We start from the raw sequence: 19,065 nt of genomic DNA, 5'->3' as shown, positions 1-19,065 counted from the left end.
TCTGTTTCACTTTAGACAGATCACACTAACACACACGGCCCACATGAATCTCCTGATCTCTCTCTCTCTCTCTCTCTCAGCAGCCATTCTGCCTCCTTACACAAGAGAGAGAAGCAGAAAGACAGTTGAAAATGACAGTTACTGGAATAACAGTTGGAAGAGAATGGAATGCCTCTCTCATGTGATCAACAGTCAGCCAATCACATGAGAGCTACTGAGAAAGGGGAAAACCCCATTAAAGTACACATACATTTGATTCTGTAGAAAGAAATAGAATCAAATGGTCCAAGCAAAGGACATTTGAATATGGAGGCAAAGCAGGGAAGTTACTGGCTTGGAAATTGAGGAAACAACAAAGTGAAAGATTAATAACAGCGGTGAATGAAGGGGGAAAGAGATGGACTAATTTTGAAGATATACAAAATTGCTTCGTCAAATATTATAAGAAATTGTACAAAGGGAGAGAGTTAAACGAAAAGAAATTGGAAGAATATTTTAGAAAGTTTAAAGGGAACCCTATTACTTCAGAAGAAAATGAGATATTAAATAAAGCGGTGTCGAGGCAAGAGATAGAGGAAGCCATAGCCAAAATCAAATCGGGGAAATCACCGGGGCTGGATGGCCTTACCAGCAGTCATTATAAAACCTTAAAGAATGAGTTAACAGGAATGTATCAAAAATTAATGAATGAAATATTGGAAAAGGGGACACTCCCAAAGACATGGCAGGAAGCATTCGTAACCTTAATTCCAAAGGATAAAAGGGGGAAGGAGGAGGTAAGAAATTATAGACCCATATCATTGTTAAATGTTGATTATAAAATTTTCGCGGACATCTTAGCCACCAGAATAAAAGGAATATTACCCTGTTTCTCATATTTTAAGACATACCCATAAAATAAGCCATAGCAGGATTTTTAAGCATTCAAGGAATATAAGCCATACCCCCAAAATAAGACAAAGTGTTAGGCGCAGCAGCAATGCCGGCCGTGGCAGGAGGAGGAGGGAAAAAAAGACATCCCTTGAAAATAAGCCATAGTGTGTTTTTTTGAGGAAAAAATAAATATAAGACATGTCTTATAATATGAGAAACACGGTAAATAGACTTATAGGACACGAACAACAGGGTTTTTTACCCAAAAGGAAAATGCATAATAACATAAGAACTCTCCTAAATTTACTTGAATATATAGATTGGAACCCCAGCAAAAAAATTGCATTCATTTTTTTAGATGCCGAAAAGGCTTTCGATAACCTAGAGTGGGGATTTATGAAAAGAGCATTGGAAAAATTGGGAATAGGGGGTAAACTCATGAAAGCAATTGAGGCAATCTATAATATAATATACAATCGGCTAGATTGATCATCAATGGAAAGTTATCGGAGGAATTTGGAATATTCAAAGGAACACGCCAAGGGTGCCCCTTATCGCCGCTATTATTCATCGCAGCATTAGAATTTCTAATCTGCGATTTTAGGAATGATGAGGAGTTTAAAGACATCTCAGTAGGGAAAAGGATTTTTAAATTAAGAGCGTTTGCCGATGATATTATTGTAATGATGGAAGATCCAATTGACATGATGGGAAAGCTAGAACAAAAATTGTTAAATTATGGAGAATTAGTGGGATTTAAAGTAAATGGGGAAAAAACTAAAATAATGACAAAAAATTTGAAGAAAGATGAATTGGACAAATTGAAGAGTATTACTGAGTGGGAAATAACGAACAAAATAAAATACCTGGGAATAGTAGTAACACCAAATAATGTTAACCTATTCGAAGATAATTATGCTAAAACATGGAAAGCGATCAGAGAAGATTTGGATAAATGGGGAGGGTTAAATTTGACATTTCCAGGGAGAATAGCGGCGATCAAAATGATGATTTTGCCCAAAATCTTATTTTTATTTCAAATGATACCAATTAGAATTAAAAAAGAGACATTTGATACGTGGCAAAAAGATATTAGCAGATTTATTTGGCAAAAGAAAAAAGCTAGGGTCCAATATAGGCTGTTGACAGATGCTAAAGAGAGGGGAGGATGGGGGGTCCCTAATTTGAAGATCTATCACGCAGCAGCGTGCTTATGCTGGATGAGAGAGTGGTTTTTATTAGAAGATCAGGATCTGCTAAATTTGGAAGGCTTCAGGAACACACGAGGATGGCACTCGTACCTGTTAAAAGAAAAAGCAGGAGATTACAATTCCTTCTCAGATCACGTCTTCAAAAGATCTCTATACAACGCTTGGAATGAATATAGGGAATTATTAGAACCAAAAGTCCCTTGGTGGGCCTCACCTTTGGAGATGGTCTCAATGAGTAAAGAGCCCAAAGGAGGAAGGTGGGTAACATACAAAGAATTAGTAGACAAGGTTAACGATCAATATGTACTAAAACCTTACCACCAAATAGAACAATACTGTCTGAGCTGGCTACATTATTGCCAGGTGTTAAGCATCTTTAGTAAACACAAAGCGGTTGGATTTGTTGAAAATAGATCAAAGTTACAGGAATTACTATTAGATAACCCCATAAAACCTTTGGCAAAAATTTATAAATATTTACTTGAATGGGATATGAAAGATGAGATGACCAAATACGTGATGATAAGATGGGCACAGGACGTTGGAAGAACGATTTATAGCTCTCAGTGGGATAAATTGTAGGGGGAGGATATTAACTTTACGGCTTGTATGGGGATAAAGGAAAACATATGGAAAATGGTATTCAGGTGGCATTTGACACCGGCCAAACTAGCTAAGATATATAAAAAGGAATCTGACAGATGTTGGAAGTGCAAAGTGGAAGCAGGAGACTATCTCCATTGCTGGTGGAATTGTAGTAAAGTGAGCATATTTTGGAACAACGTATACGAGAAATTTAAAAAAATGCTGAAGTGGACATTCGGAAAAAAACCGGAGATTTTTCTCTTAAATCTACTACCTGAGAATACCCCTAAGGATAGGAGAATACTGCATGTGCAGCGGCAAGAATAGTGCTAGCCAAAAATTGGAAAGGAGATAAAGTCCCATCAATCGAAGATTGGCATTTAAAATTAGTAGAATATATGGAAACTATTGTCGGGCTTCCTGTCGTGCCGCGCGGCCATTCAGTCGGGTTTCAGTTCAGCTGAGCTGAAACCGACGCGTCAAGGACTGGGCGCCCTGCTCCGGCGAAGCGGGCGCCCTCAGAAATCTCAAGAGGGGCTTCTTGAGAACGTGGACGGTCCGGCAGCGCAGTTTTGCGGGCTCCCCCTTCCCCGGAAAGGCTTAATTTTGAGCCCCCGAGAGCGAGGGGGTCGGAGCTGCAGCGCTATGGTGGACACAGCACTCTCCTTGACAGCGTGAAGCCGCAGGACTGAATGGCAACAGCGGGCGATTCTTCCTAACAAAAGGCTAAAGAATGGACCGTGAGTACTTAGGATATTAATCTGACTTAATTTGGAATAAATTGGCCACGGATAAGGGGTTTAAAAGAAGGAAGCCAGCCCCTATCTACTGATTGAAGCGGCAGCAGCAAAAGTTACTGAAGCCGCAAAGACTTTTTTCTTTCTAAGACTCTTTCTGGAGAGCTGTCAAACCTCCCCCATATAGAGGGGGGGGGAGACGATTTAGGTGTACTTAGAGAGCAATTAAGCAATTAAGCAATAAAGAACTAAAGGGAGTCATTTGCTGGAAAAGGAGGACCTGTCAGCTCAGCCAGAGAATAGAGGCTTTGTTAGTGTAACAATGCCTCAAAAGAACTGAAAAAGAGCTGTTGAAGTCTGCCTCTTTTTAACTATTTGCAAAATTGGAGACAGTGTTATTTGGGAGTTAAGGACTTGCCACATTGTTGGAACTAAGTTATATTAAGAAGACTGCAATAGACTTTGTTGGATTTTGACTATACCCCTATGGACAGAAAGAAAGTACTTGCCGCCTGTGAGAAAGGAGCCTGATTTCCAGCACCTACCCAGTTGTTTGGGTTACAAGAAGGTTTGATGACCTTGGGAGCCAGCTGGGGGAAAGTGAGTGTTTTCCAGCATTGCAGCCTCTGTTGGTAATACAGGGGTGTTTCGAACTAAGAGGAAACGAAAGTAAATTCCAGCACGTTGGCTGCTGTGTGGATTACAAAATATTTTGGGTTTTGGAGAAAGAGAAAGTGTGCTCCAGCACATCAGCTGCTGTGTGGATTACAAATGATTTTTGGTTTGGTTGTGGAAGAACTTATGTGATTTCCAGCACGTTGGCTGCTGTGTGGATTACAAAATAATTTTAAGGGCAGGAATCCCACTGGTCTAGCACGCTAGCTGCTAAGTGGATTATAAAATTGGGGACTTTGCAAAGAAGGCATCTCTCTGGAATTAGAGACATAATAATTGCATTGTGGATTACAGTTTTCTGGCTTGGAAAGGCACATTAGCTGCCTGGTGGATTACAAATTATTTGGCAATCATAAAGGTGGAATATATAAACAAAAAATGTCGGGCACCGACAAAAAAATGCAATTGAGAAGGGATTCCAAAGATCAAGCTTTTCAAGAGCAAATTTTGGAATTTATGAAAGAAAATAAGCAGAGTCTACAAAGTTTAACTAAAGAGGTAAAAGCCACCACAAAGTGTCTCCAGGAATTTAAAGAAGAATTTGGTGTGATGAAAAAAGATCTTCAGGAAGTTAAAACACAGGTCTCTGGTTTAAATGTGAGAGTAACAGACATTGAAACAACTAAGCTAACAGACTTAGAAAAGTTGCAGGAAGAAACACAAATTAGGCTTGCTTTTATTGAACTACGGGATAAGGAGAATCAATTAAGACTCAGGAATTTGCCGGAGCTGGAGAAGGGAAAAGGAGATTTGGGAGATTTAATCGCACAAGAATTTTCTGATTGGTGGGGCCTGGACAAAGAAGAGATAAAAGCCACTATTTTGAGGGCTTACAGAGTAGGCCCAAAAAAGAAAAAGGATTCCAATTTTTTGAATGACTGTATAGTGGTTTTTCAAACAAAGGAGCAAAGAGATAAGATACTAGGTCACCACTACCAGAAAAAATTGGAAGTTCTCCAGCACACGGTAATTTTGTTTAAAGAAACTCCTAAATTCTTCTTGGCTAAAAGAAATAAATATTTAGACCTGACAACGATTTTGACGAGGAAAAATATTTTCTTTAAGTGGAAATTTCCAGAAGGCCTGGCATTTAAATACAAACAAAAAGAATATAAGATCCGATCGGTTGAAGATAAAAGAAGATTTTTGGAAAGCCACGCAGAGGATTTTAAATCACCAACTGGAGGAGGCCAAGGTTTGGGAGCAGGAGCTGGACCAGGAGCATTCGATTTAGAATTGCTGGCAGGAGCAGGAGCAGGGATTGGCGCTGGACCAGGAGACGAAGATTAAACTTTAAAGTAAGACAAGATGGCGTTAAGAGTACTTTCGTGGAACGTGAATGGACTAAATTCATGCGTTAAAAGAAGGAAGATTTATCACGTAGTTAAAAAACAGAATTTGGACATTATCTGTTTACAAGAGACCCATGTAATTAGGACTCATAGAAGAATTTTACAAAATAAGTTATTGGGCCAAGAATTTATATCTTCTGATAAAGTTAAGAAAAGAGGGGTAGTCATCTATGTAAAGGAAAAATATAACCCTAGACTATTGTTTAAGGATGAAACAGGGAGATATATCGCAGTGGAAATATCTCTGCAAGGCGAAAAATGTTTGATACTTGGAATTTATGCACCAAATGAAGCTAAATCAGACTTTTTCAAGAACATTCATACTGCGCTGTTGGAATATTTGGATTATAAGATCATAATGATGGGAGATTTTAATGGGGCTGTATCGACCATGATGGATAGAACTCAAAGACAAAAAATATCTAATGATGGCAAGCTTCCAAAAACATTCTTTGATTTGGTGGAGAATTTTGATTTAGTAGATGTTTGGAGGCTAAAAAATCCATTAGAAAAAGAGTTCACCTTTTTTTCGGACTCGCAAAAGTCAGGAAGTAGATTGGACTACATTTGGATTACAAAGGACTTATGTCCAAAAGTGACAAAAAGCGAGATATGCCCCAGAACTTATTCAGACCACAACGCAGTTTTAATGGAGTTAAAACAGTACCTGCAGGGTTCTTTTAGATGGAGGATGAATGACTCTTTACTGAGAAATGAGCAGATAAATAATAAGGCCCAGAAGATGTTGAAAGATTATTTTGAATTAAATCTGAATAAAGGACAAAATATTACAATGGTTTGGGATGCCGGCAAAGCAGTAATGAGAGGATTTTTGATTCAACAGAATACAATTTGGAAGAAGAGGAGGAATGAAAAGAAGGAAAAGATTTTAGACAAATTGAAAGAAAAAGAAAAAAAATTGAGAGATAATCCAAAAAGTCAGGAAGTTCAAAAAGAGATAAAAGCTTTGCAGGTGCAGTACTCCCAAATAATAAATGAAGAAATTGAATGGAAAATTAGAAGAATGAAGCAAAGATCTTTCGAATCGGCTAATAAATGTGGAAAATTGTTGGCTTGGCAATTGAAGAAAAGACAAAAAGAGAATACAATTATAAAGATTATGGATGAAGGAAAATCTATTGAGAACCCTGCAGAGATACGGAAATGCTTTACAAAATATTACAAACAGTTATATAAAAGGGAAAAAGAAGATTTAGATGGAATTGAGAAGTTTATAAAAGAAAATGGACTGCAAAAAATTCCAGCACAACAAAAGAGCCTACTGAATGGACTGATTACAAGACAGGAGGTTGAAACAGCAATTCAAGAATTGAAAAACGACAAAGCCCCAGGACCTGATGGACTTACCTCCAAGTACTACAAAACATTAAAAAACTGGTTGATACAACCATTAATGGAGGTAGCAAATGAGATTTTAGGGGGGGGCAAAGCACCAGAGACTTGGAAAGAAGCTTTTATCTCTCTGATACCAAAACCGGATGTGGACAAGACTCAGGTTAAAAATTACAGACCAATCTCCTTACTAAATGTGGATTATAAGATATTTGCTAGTATTTTGGCATCAAGATTGAAAAGGGTGTTGAAAGACTTAATTCATAAAGACCAGGCAGGATTCCTGCCTGGTAGACATATGAAAGACAATGTGAGAATTATAATAGATATTCTTGAGAGATTGGAAGTGAAAATAAACACCAAAGCAATGTTAATTTTTGTAGATGCCGAAAAAGCTTTTGATAATATCTCTTGGAATTTTATGAAAAGAAATTTTGTAAAAATGGAGGTTGGCCAAAACTTTGTTAATGGGATTAATGGTATTTACTCTGAGCAAAGAGCTAAGATTATTGTAAATAATGTGGTCTCAGAAGAGATAAGAATTGAGAAAGGAACAAGACAAGGGTGCCCACTCTCCCCCCTGCTATTCATTTCCGTTCTGGAGGTTTTGTTGAACATGATAAGGAACGATGATGGTGTTAAAGGAATTACAGTGGGTACAAAACAATATAAGTTAAAAGCCTTTGCAGACGATTTAGTACTGACCTTGCAGAACCCTGAACAGAGTGCAGTGAGAGTACTGCAGATAATTCAAGAGTTTGGCAGTGTGGCAGGCTTTAAGTTAAATAAAGGGAAAACTAAAGTACTAGAAAAGAACTTGACATTGCAAGAGAGACAGAATATAGAGGATTGCACAGGACTGAAGTGTGTAAAAAAGGTGAAATACCTAGGAGTTAATATGACGTCAAAAAATTTGAACTTGTATAAAGACAATTATGAGAAACTATGGAAAGAAATCCAAAGAGATTTGGAAGTATGGTCAAGGTTGAAATTGTCCTTAATGGGAAGAATTGCAACTGTTAAAATGAATGTATTGCCGAGAATGTTGTTTTTATTTCAGGCCCTACCGATAGTTGACAAAATGAAATGTTTTCAAGAGTGGCAGAAGACACTGTCTAAATTTGTCTGGCAGGGGAAGAAACCCAGGATTAAATACAAACTTTTGACTGATGTAAAAGAAAGAGGAGGATTCTCCCTGCCAGACTTAAAGATTTATTTTGAAGCCGCAGCTTTTTGTTGGTTGAAGGAATGGTTTTTGTTAGACAATGATGACTTGTTGGATTTAGAGGGCCATGATAATGCGTTTGGTTGGCATGCATATTTATGGTATGATAAAGTAAAATTACACAAAGGTTTTAAAAGCCATATAATTAGGAAATCATTGTTTAATGTTTGGATTAGATACAAAGATCTATTGGAAAGAAAAACTCCTAGGTGGATCTCACCACTTGAGGCAAAGAAACCTAAAAGGACAAATATGGACGAGAATAGGTTGAAATATAAAGATATCCTGATGGAGGTGGGAAACCACTTTAAGTTAAGGCCATATGAACAACTGAAAGATAGGTTGAGTGACTGGTTTCAGTATGTGCAGATAAATGAAGCATTCAAGCTAGATAAAAAAATAGGATTCCAGACAGAAAAGTCGAAATTAGAAACGGAGTTATTAGAGACAGACTACAAGAATTTGTCTAGAATGTATAATTTGTTGCTAGAATGGCATTTGAAAGATGAGCAAACAAAATCAGTGATGATTGAATGGGCCAAGGACTTGGGTCATAATGTGATGATGTCGGAGTGGGAAAAATTGTGGAAGAAGGGTATGAAATTTACGGCTTGTACTGTGTTGAAGGAAAATTTGATTAAAATGATGTATAGATGGTATTTGACGCCGGTCAAGCTGGCTAAAATGTATCACAAAAGCGACAACAAATGTTGGAAATGTAAGCAGGATGTTGGCTCATTCTACCATATGTGGTGGACATGCCCTAAGATAAAAGGCTTCTGGGAAATGATTTATAATGAATTGAAAAAGATGTTTAAAAACACATTTTTGAAAAAACCGGAAGCCTTTTTGCTTGGAATAATTGGGGAAGAAATCCCCAAGGACGATGTTAATTTGTTTATGTATGCCACCACAGCCGCTAGGATCTTAATAGCACAATATTGGAAAAAAGAGGAACTGCCTTCGATGCAGGAATGGCAAATGAAAATGATGGATTATATGGAATTGGCAGAATTGACAGGAAGACTCCGGGACCAAACAAATGACAAAGTTTTAAAAGATTGGAAGAAATTTAAAATATACATAGGGAATGAATTTGAAAACTAGATTTTGAACATCCAGGAAAATAAAGAAGTTAAGGCAATAGGGAAATAATAGAAGATTGAAAGGGAGAAAATATGATAGATGATATAAAGATGAAATTTTTGAAGTGTTAAAGAGACTATATGATGGGTAAGAAGGATGATTTAGAAACTGCTACAGAAGTTTATAAAAATGAAAATCAGATAGTAGGGAATTGGGGAAGCCAGAGGACAATGAATATTAAAATGGATTAGAGATGATATATTTTCTCTGTTGTATTTTTGTATTTTTGTATTTCTGTATTTTGATGTTTACTTTTTGTATTTGTGTTTTGTATGTGTGTTGATAAAACGTTTAATAAAAAATATAATTAAAAAATAAAAAAAAATAAAATTAGTAGAATATATGAACCTAGCCAGAATAACAACAATAATTAGGAAAACTTCTAAACAAAAATTAAAAACGGAATGGAGCTATGCAATAGATTATTTTTACAAAGAGGGATTAAGCTCAAAATGGGTGATATGCCTAGAATAGAACCAACAAGTTATCGGATAGATACTCAAATCAAGGAAGATGGAAGTGAACAAAATATAAATATATATATCTGAGGAATATAAAATTACTAAAAAGAATCATATTGAGGAAGAAACACAATGATGTAGGAATGGTGAAAGGGAACCGATTTCACTATCTGGAAGTTTCTTTTTATTGTGGGATATTTTCTTTTTCTTCATTGTACTTCGAATTTGCACTTTCTTTTCTTTCATTTTCTTTTCTCCTTTTTTCCCCCTTGGTATCTTGTATGTTTTGTGCTTTTGAGTTGCTTGTTATCATTTTATCATTTTACCTTTTTGCTTTTTGGAGTTTGACCATTATATGTAAATTATTGCTATCTTACACATTATCATTTGTATGACTTTTTAAAATAAAAAATAAAGATGTTTTTAAAATAAAAAAATAAAAAAAAATAAAGTACACGTACATAAGAAAGGTACATGGAGAAAACATTCTCATTCCAGGAAATGGGAATGCACTGCCACAGAATAGGTCTTCAAAGAGGGGGGGCCCACTTGGCACCCCTACCCCCATGACTCCCAAGCCGAGCCTCCAGCCTCCCGGTAAATAGTCTGCACGGCGCACCACACCAAGAGGACTTTTTACTGGGAGGCTGGAGGCTCAGCTTGAGAGTCGCGGGGGTGGGGGCGCCAAGTGGCACACCACCCCTGCTGCGCCAAGCGGGCTTTGGGAGTTTGGAGTTGGAGGTGTGCGGCTTTGGAGTCACTGGGGGGCAGAGATACCCTGCCACGTAACAACGCAAGTGCAGCGTGATGCTGCAATATGCGTCGTTACATGATGGGGTATTGCGCCCCCCCATGAGTCCAAAGCTGTGTGCCTCCAGCTCCAAACTCCAGGTAAAAAGCCCGCTTGGTGTGGTGGGCGCGCTGAACTGAGCGGGCTTTCTACCTGGAGCTTGGCACTGGAGGCACGTGGCTTTGGAGGGACAGGGGGGTGGCAATACCGCGCCCCTGCACCACCCCCCGGGTGCATGGCAATTTGACCACGCCGGGTGTTGCGGCAGCTTGCTACGCCGCCGAGTCTGTGTTTAGTAGGACTGATCCTGCCAACTTCCTTGTAGTCACCCTCTCACACGTTTAATCATTACCAGCTCCCTAGAACCAGGCGGCTGGTTTGGCTCCAGTTCCTGAGCAGGGACACTTAGGAGTAATCTGTCCGCCTGTGTCTTGCAGATTTGGAATGAAATGTCTCAACAACAGTTGTTTAATATTACTACTACTTTTTTTTACTCCAAGTGCTCAGAAAAATCTGTCAAAATCTTTCCACAATTTCTACTTTTAGTTATATATTTTTATTCATTTACTTGATTGGGGGGAGGCAGCTGCCCCCTCCCCCCAGTCTGGGCCCATGTGTTCAGCCACTTACCTCACAGGGACACAGATTACACACAACACTTTCCCCACAAACTGCTGGGTTTTCCATCTTGCTGCTTCTTCCTTCCTCCGCAAATAGGGGGGATTCTGACTTTGGTAATTCTTTTCTTCCCTTGCAGACCATTTCGTCACCAGTGATAGCGACTCCTTCTAGTGACCTGTGGCAAAAACATTTATTGTATTTTAGGCATTGTTGTAGGTAGAGAATTAGAGTCTGATTAGGATACAAGCTGGGGCTTAAGTATTCCACGCCTAGTATTCTGCCTCACTGATCCTCTGAGCAGGCTGAGATCTGCTTTTCCTTTGCAACCTGGAAAACATCCTGATTTATTCCACATTGGAAAGAAAGCATTATGTAATTTGTCATCCTTTTTTAATGGCCAAGAATGTACACAGTCTTCATGATACATTTTGCACTCCTCTCTGGGTTGCATCCAAGTCAGGTGACTTCATTATTATACGTTCTGCAAGCAAACAGAGCCAGGCTGCCCATGAAGAGGGGGAGGCAAGCCGGGAGGGGGAGGCATACCTGGAGCCTCCTAAGAGGGATGGCAGATCTGCCTGCCACTGCCTCTGTGACCAGCTCTTCCACAGGCCCTCTTGCTGCCTCTCCTCCTCCACCGCCTGCTAACTCACCACTTCCTCCTCCTCAACTGCACACCTGCCCTTCCTTGCAGGTCTCTATTTTGAAAATGTAAGTGTTACAACCCTAACCCACACTCCCAAGGAACAAGGAGGGCAAAGTTGCAATAGAGCCATTTTCAAAATGGAGACCTGAAAGGAAGGTGTGTGGCAGGTGGTTGGTGGGGGTGAAGCTGCACTGGTGGCCTGGATCTGCAGCAGGGACTCAAACCAGTCCGCTGCCTCTGTTGTCCATATTTTTCCATCTTCCTGAGAAAGGAAGATGCAGCAGCTGTGCCTCCCTCTCTCCCCTCTGGGATATGTTGTTGTTGTTGTTGTTATTATTATTATTATTATTATTATTATTATTATTATTATTATTATTATTATCAAGCTGATTGGTCTTGGCTGTCAGGTCCAGCTCTGCCTCCTCTTTCAGGTAAGGCAGCCTCCTTTTCACCAGCAGAAGGCAACAGCCACTTCATCTCAGGCTGCCTTGTCCATCACAGCCTGGCTCAGCCCCCCTGGCCCCAGGATCACCCACACCCACACCCACATCAGGGTGAGGGAACAATTCAATGTAGAAACCATTCCCAGAAGGGAGAAATTTTCAAGCGATCAGGGAGAGATATCACTTACCTGTAAGCTTCATGGCCCCTTTCTGAGTCCCAAACCTCATCATGTAGTTGGATTCTTCTTTCTGGAAGATCCTATAATAAAACCACAAGCATGCATGTGGATGCCAGAATACTTGTCCCATCTGAAAACGGGGCATTCTTGTCCATTTCCAGCACTGCTGTGACCATACCAAGGAGCACTGCTTGAGGCCACAACTACAGTACACAGTGATAAAGGCTCTTCTAAACCTACTGCCTTCTGTATGTATTTTGCTCATAACAGCCTGACCTGGACTGATTCCTTAAGTATGGTGGGTCTTTAAAATATGCATGTTTAAAATTACATTAAATCTTCTCATCACAAGATGCAAATATCGTTGTAATGTAAAGTCAGCCTCTTACCGTCAAGTTGACGGCGTGGTCCCCCTCAATACACACCGTCAGACTTCGGAACTCCACCTCTTCCTGGGCTTCCCCAAAGCGTCCCTTGGAAGTCTTCTTGGCCATCGCGCTCCTTCTCCACCAGCCCCAGCCCAGCAAAATCCTCGGTGGTCAGAGAAAGACCCAGATCCGGAGACTGTGCCAAGGAAAAGAGGCAGGAGAGCCAGACTCTGGTGCCCAACTCGCGGCACCTGATGCCCCGGAGGAGAGATGCCTGGCCTGAGGGCAGCGGGAAACCCGTCGCTTCCTTCTCCCTTTGGCGAGGAAACCCTTTGAGATGCTTCCCTCCGTCAGCAGCAGGAGACTCGAGGGCAGGGCGAGCGCAAGAGGCGTCTGTTCCGGGAGCTCTCTCTCTTTCCCAGCAGGTTCTGAAGCAGAGAGGAGTGGCAAGGAGTTGGGGCAGGAAAACGTATGAGCATGAGAGAAGAACCTGCTCCTCCTTTGGGAATTAGAAAAACACAACCCAGTATCATGAGTCAGTCTGTGGCAGGTGCCTCAAGCAACATTCTGGAAGGGGTGGGAGATTTGCATGTGGGTGCTGTGCCCACTCCCGGCCCCCCTGCTTGTGGCGCTGACATCTCCTACTCCATGGGACAGTTTCTTCAGGAATGCAGGAAAGCTTTCTCTCCCAGCCCATCATTTTCCTTCTCCATTTCGTCCCCCTTGCTTTCCTGCTTTCTTTCTTCTCCCTGTTTTCTTTCTCCATTTCACACCCTGCTTTCCTACTTTCCCTCTCCCCACCCCGTTACAATAATCATCCTACAATACTAATCTATTTTCTCTGCTGTTCAAAGTTCACTCACTTTATTAAACGACAATTACTGTACCACCTCCTCTCTCTGAGTGTTTTATCAAATGACCTCTCAGGGTTCCAAGGACACTTTTAGACTTTCCCATGTAGGATTCAGAGAATCATAGACTTGTAGAGTTGGAAGGGACTGAGACGGTCATCTAGTCCAACCCCTTGCAAAACAGGAACCTGTCACCCAAAGTGGGGCTCAAAGCATGTGGTGTCTTTTATTATATTTGTTTTATTTACACATATATACAGCCTGAGCCTACTGTTCAAAGCATTACACTCCAAGAGGGTCCTTTGCTTCTCCCATAGGTGCAGCAACTTTGAATCCAAAACATAAATCTCTCTGTCTCCTTTTACAGTCTGTCAGCCCACATGAATTTTTGCCCCCACTTCTTGCTAGTCACCGCTAACAGACCCAAAGGATTCCCCCCCCCTCCACATCAGGCAAGCTGCAATACTAAAATCTCTCCTGTCCTGTTGGCCTTTGTTCATCTGACTCACTCTGGCTCAGTGGGGATTGTTTGCCTGGTTGGTAGCCTTCCTGATTGTCATCACCCTGCCTTTGTTTGCTTAAGACTCAGCCATTATCAGGCTGGCCTCATCATGAGGAAGCTGCCTTGTGTTATTTCCAACTCTTGCTAGATCCAGATCCGTGTGGGATTGTTCAGGGATGCAGGAGAGGATATATTATTTGATTATATCCTATTCCAACTTGTCTTAACAAGTTCCACAATTTAGCAGAGTAACATTCCCCTTTTAAACTTACACAGGGGATGCGTTGCTCAGGCTCGCTAAAGCCTCTATAAAAACTGTCCTGGTATTTTCCTCTTTATTCCCCAATAAAAGATAAGACATGACACAGTCTTCTATAAAAGTGTAAAAAGAGTTTACTCACACATCATTCTGTACACAACAGGACCCCAGAAAGCAGACTTAGCTTAGAAAAGTTACATATACCTGGAAACTATCCCATGCAGAGACAGCTCCTTTGTCCTCTCTTGGCTGGAAGCCAAGAGGGCATCTTAGGCTAAACAGATATTGCTTCATTGAGGAATGTAGTCAGAGAATGGCAGCCAGCCCTATGCTTTTGTCACCTGCACAGGTGAGGCCATACCCACCTCTAGTCACATGCAGAGGAAGTCTGTCCCAGCCTAGGAGAAAAAAAATAAAAAAAATCCTTCCAGTAGCACCTTAGAGACCAACTAAGTTTGTCATTGGTATGAGCCTTCATGTGCATGCACACTTCTTCAGGTGCACACTTCTTCAGTTGGTCTCTAAGGTGCTACTGGAAGGATTTTTTAAAATTTGTTTTGACTACGGCAGACCAACACGGCTACCTACCTGCAACCAGCCTAGGAGAAACAGGAAGTTCCGACTGGCTCGTCCAGACATCCCCTTCTATGTCCACTCTAGGGATGTTGTACTTGACTGCTCTTGTGTCTCACATCCCACAATCTGGAGACTGTGCCAAGGCAGAGAGGCAGGAGAGCCAGACTCTGGTGCCCAACTCGTGGCGCCTGATGCCCCGGAGGAGAGATGCCTGGCCCGAGGGCAGCGGGAAACCTGTTGCTTGCTGCTCCCTTTGGCGAGGAATCCCTTTGAGATGCTTCCCTCCATCAATGGCAGGAGACTTGAGGGCAGGGCGAGCGCAAGAGGCGTCTGTCCCGGGAGCTCTCTCTCTCATTCCCAGCAGGTTCTGAAGCAGGGAGGAGCGGCAAGGAGTTGGAGCAGGAAAAACGTGTGAGCGTGAGATAAAAAAACAACCCACCTCAAAAAAAAAACAAAAAACAATCCTTGGAGTTGCTTGGGGGAGAGCTGGATGAGAGTGAAGCAGCCAAACAGTTGCTCACTGAGGAGGAGCACAGAAAGGGTGCCTGCAGGACCCAGGAATTACAATAAACAATTATTTTCTTACCCAGAATCATCTCTTTGTGTATGATTGCAACAGGTAAACTCTAATCCAGGCATCCCCAAACGTCGGCCCTCCAGATGTTTTGGACTACAATTCCCATCCTCCCCGACCACTGGTACTGTTAGCTAGGGATCATGGGAGTTGTAGGCCAAAACTTCTGGAGGGCTGCAGTTTGGGGATGCCTGCTCTAATCTCTATCAACCAGCCAAATGTTACACATGAAAGGGTTGCAACAGGTAACTGACCCACTTTTGCCAGGAATTCATATTCCATTTCTGCATCCAAGTCCTGTCTGCTGACAGCCAAGAATGCAGGAGCTTCTCATCCTCCCTGAAATAATGTGAGGAGGGGAGAGGAGTATCCACAGCAACCTACAGAGCTGGAGGGAATTTTGTACGCCACCTGGCCTGATGCAGGAAATCTAACCCTAACAGCATGTTCAGCAGGTGGCTGTCAAGCCTCTGCCTGAAGACCTCCAAATGAGGGAGCTCCCCACCCTAGGAATTGGCTCCATGAAACCATATGAGAAATTTCCAAACAAAACTCTTCCAGCAGTTTCATGCAAAGGTTAAGTTGCATCAGAGAAAAGATGGATCTCTGCAGGAATCCCCAAACCCAAAGGTCATATAGGGATTTATCCATGTCAGTTCTTTCTCCACCTTGCTGCCTACAGGTAAAGGTAAAAGGTTAATTAATCCTTGGGCGGATAAGTTCAGTCAAAGGTGACTATGGGGTTGTGGTGCTCATCTTGCTTCAGGCTGAGGGAGCTGGCGTTTGTCCGCAGACAGATTTCTGGGTCATGTGGCCAGCATGACTAAACCGCTTCTGGTGCAATGGAACGTCATGACGGAAGCCAGAGCACACGGGAATGCTGTTTACCTTCCCATCACAGTGGTACCTGTTTATCTACTTGCACTGGCGTGCATTCGAACTGGTAGATTGACAGAAGCTGGGGCAGGGCAATGGGAGCTCACTCGGATCGCAAGCCCAAGAGACTCAATGGTTTAAGACCACAGTGCCACCCTACAAAGACGCGATCAGTGCCCATAACATGCAGTTCTTCAATGCTTAATCTTGCAATGGGTCTGGCTCTGTTTACAATTACATGCTATGAGCAAACTTTATGATCTGGATTGGTAGGTATAAAACTGAGGTTCAAAGAGCAGCTTCACATCCTCCTACAATGTAAGATTAAGAGGATGAGGCGACTCTGCTATGAAGACGGGTTGCAACATTTGGGACCTTTTAGTTTAGGGAAAAGGCAAGTAAGAGCTGACATGTTTGAAGTTCATAGAATTACACATGGCATGGAGACAGTGGTTGGAGAAATGGTTTTTTTCCTTTCTCATATCACAAGAACCTGGTAGCATCCAATGAAGGCGAGTGTTGGAAGATTCAGGACTGAAAAATGAAATTACTTCTTCATGCAATGCAGAGTTAAACTATGGAACTTCTTTAAAAGAGGGTTAGACAAATTAGTGGACCAGGGGACTGTTGTTGGCTGCTAGCAACAACGGCCATCCTCTGTCTCCATAGTTGGAGGCAGCAATGCTTCTGAATAGAAGGAGGGAGGAGTTGTGAGTCCTTGTGCTCAAATCCTGCTTGCTGGTTCCTGACAGGCAACTGTTTGGCCACTGCGAGAGCAGGATGCTGGAGTATATGTGCCATTGGCCTGATCCAGCAAGCTCTTCTAATGTTATTTTATGTCCTTTTGCAAACCTCTAAATTAACCATAATCTCTTTTCTCACTTGACTGTTGTAAGGACAAAGAAAGCAACTGCATTGTCCTCAAAGGTCAGGAAGAACCCTGAATCAAACTAACCATGTACTATATATTGGCAGGCCTGATTTGAACCTGCTTCCTCACTTCTACACATTCCAGGAACTGGCAACAAGCTCTCCCCCTCACCTTTCCTGGATCATACTTACCAATTTTTAACTTGCCTTTTTGGAATTTTGAGCATTTTGAGTGAGTTCTCTGGGCCGGCGTTATCATGAGTCTGTCTGAGGCAGGTGCCTCAAGCAACATTTTGGAAGGGGTGGCAGATTTGCATCTGGGTGCTGTGCCCACTCCCGGCCCCCCTGCTTGTGGCGCTGACATCTCCTACTCCCTGGGACAGTTTATTCAGGAATGCAGGAAAGCTTTCCCTCCTCGCCCACCATTTTCCTTCTCCATTTCGTCCCCCTTGCTTTCCTGCTTTCTTTTTTCTCCCTGTGTTTTCCTGCTCCATTTCACACCCTGCTTCCCTACTTTCCCATTACAATAATCATCCTACAATACTAATGTATTTTCCTCTGCTGTTCAAAGTTCACTCACTTTATTAAACGGCAATTACTGTACCACCTCCTCTCTCTGAGTGTTTTATCAAATGACCTCTCAGCGTTCCAAGGACACTTTTAGACTTTTCCATGTAGGATTCAGAGAATCATAGACTTGTAGAGTTGGAAGGGACTGAGATGGTCATCTAGTCCAGCCAGGGGTGGCCAACTCCCAAGAGACTGTGATCTACTCACAGAGTTAAAAACTGGCAGTGATCTACACTCTTTTTGGGGGTTCAGGTCAAAGTTGTTGAGCTTCTTTTAGGGAGGAGGAAAGCCCTGTTTTGGGGGGGGGTGCAGGGCAAAAATGTTGAACTTTTTTAGGGGAGCCAAAGTTGTTGAACTTCTTTGGGGTGAGCCAGTGATCTACCAGTGATCTACCACAGATATCCAGTGATCTACCAGTAGATCACGATCTACCTGTTGGACATGCCTGATCTAGTCCAACCCCCTGCAATACAGGAACCTTTCACCCAAAGTGGGGCTCAAAGCATGAGGCACAGAGGACACTGTGGTGTCTTTTATTATATTTGGTTTATTTACACATATATGCAGCCTGAGCCTACTGTTCAAAGCATTACATTCCAAGAGGGTCCCTTGCTTCTCCCATAGGTGCAGCAGCTTTGAATCCAAAACAAAAAATTTTGCCCCCACTTCTTGCTAGTCACCACTAACAGACCCAAAGGATTTTTCCTCCTGTCCACATCAGGCAAACCTATTGGCCTTTGTTCATCTAACTCCCTCTGGCTCAGGGTGGGCTGCATCCAGCAGAGATTCTTTGCCTGGTTGGTGGCTTTCTTGATTCTCATCACCCTGCCTTTGTTTGCTTATGGCTTGACCAGTATCAGGCTGCCTCATGAGGAAGCTTTCTTGTGTTATTTCCAACACTTGCTAGATCCATGGATTTAAAGGGGGGGGGGGTTGCTTAAATGCTAACCCTTTTCTGAATCCAGAGATTTAGGGGTCTGACCGCCTGCCCCCCCCTCAGCAAACTCATAACCATACATTGTGCTGTATCCATGTGCTTCCTTGAATGAGGGGCTTTGCTTACCACATAGAAGAGAATTTTAGTGTGGAAGGCAGGCCTGGAAATCTACTGCAAAAGTCCTCTAGAAGAATGCTATACCAGGACTGCCAGTTCTTGCCTATCTCATTCTCTCTCTCTCTCTCTCTCTCTCTCTCTCTCTCTCTCTCTCTCTCTCTCACACACACACACACACACACACACACACACACACAGCCTTTCTTTTTGTCTTACTGAGTCGTTTTTAGGAAGTACGTCTTCTTCTTCTTCTTCTTCTTCTTCTTCT

The 19,065-nt window shown here is 42.0% G+C and overlaps 1 protein-coding gene across 1 annotated transcript in view; it reads right to left on the bottom strand.

Annotated features, from left to right (window-relative positions):
- The window catches only part of LOC118095529 (caspase recruitment domain-containing protein 8-like), a 44,429-nt gene that overhangs the window by 10,568 nt on the left and 14,796 nt on the right, over positions 1–19,065 (bottom strand). The window contains exons 8-10 of the mRNA XM_088654733.1: positions 12,687–12,828; positions 12,307–12,377; positions 11,039–11,204 (exon numbers count right to left, since the gene is read on the bottom strand). Of these exons, the coding sequence (XP_088510859.1) occupies positions 11,039–11,204; positions 12,307–12,377; positions 12,687–12,828 (379 nt within the window). The remainder of the gene's footprint in view (positions 1–11,038; positions 11,205–12,306; positions 12,378–12,686; positions 12,829–19,065) is intronic.

The sequence above is a fragment of the Zootoca vivipara genome, chromosome 12, assembly GCF_965207765.1.
Source record: "Zootoca vivipara chromosome 12, rZooViv2.hap1.1, whole genome shotgun sequence".
NCBI lineage: Eukaryota > Metazoa > Chordata > Lepidosauria > Squamata > Lacertidae > Zootoca > Zootoca vivipara.
This window is presented reverse-complemented; position numbering and strand designations above follow the sequence as displayed.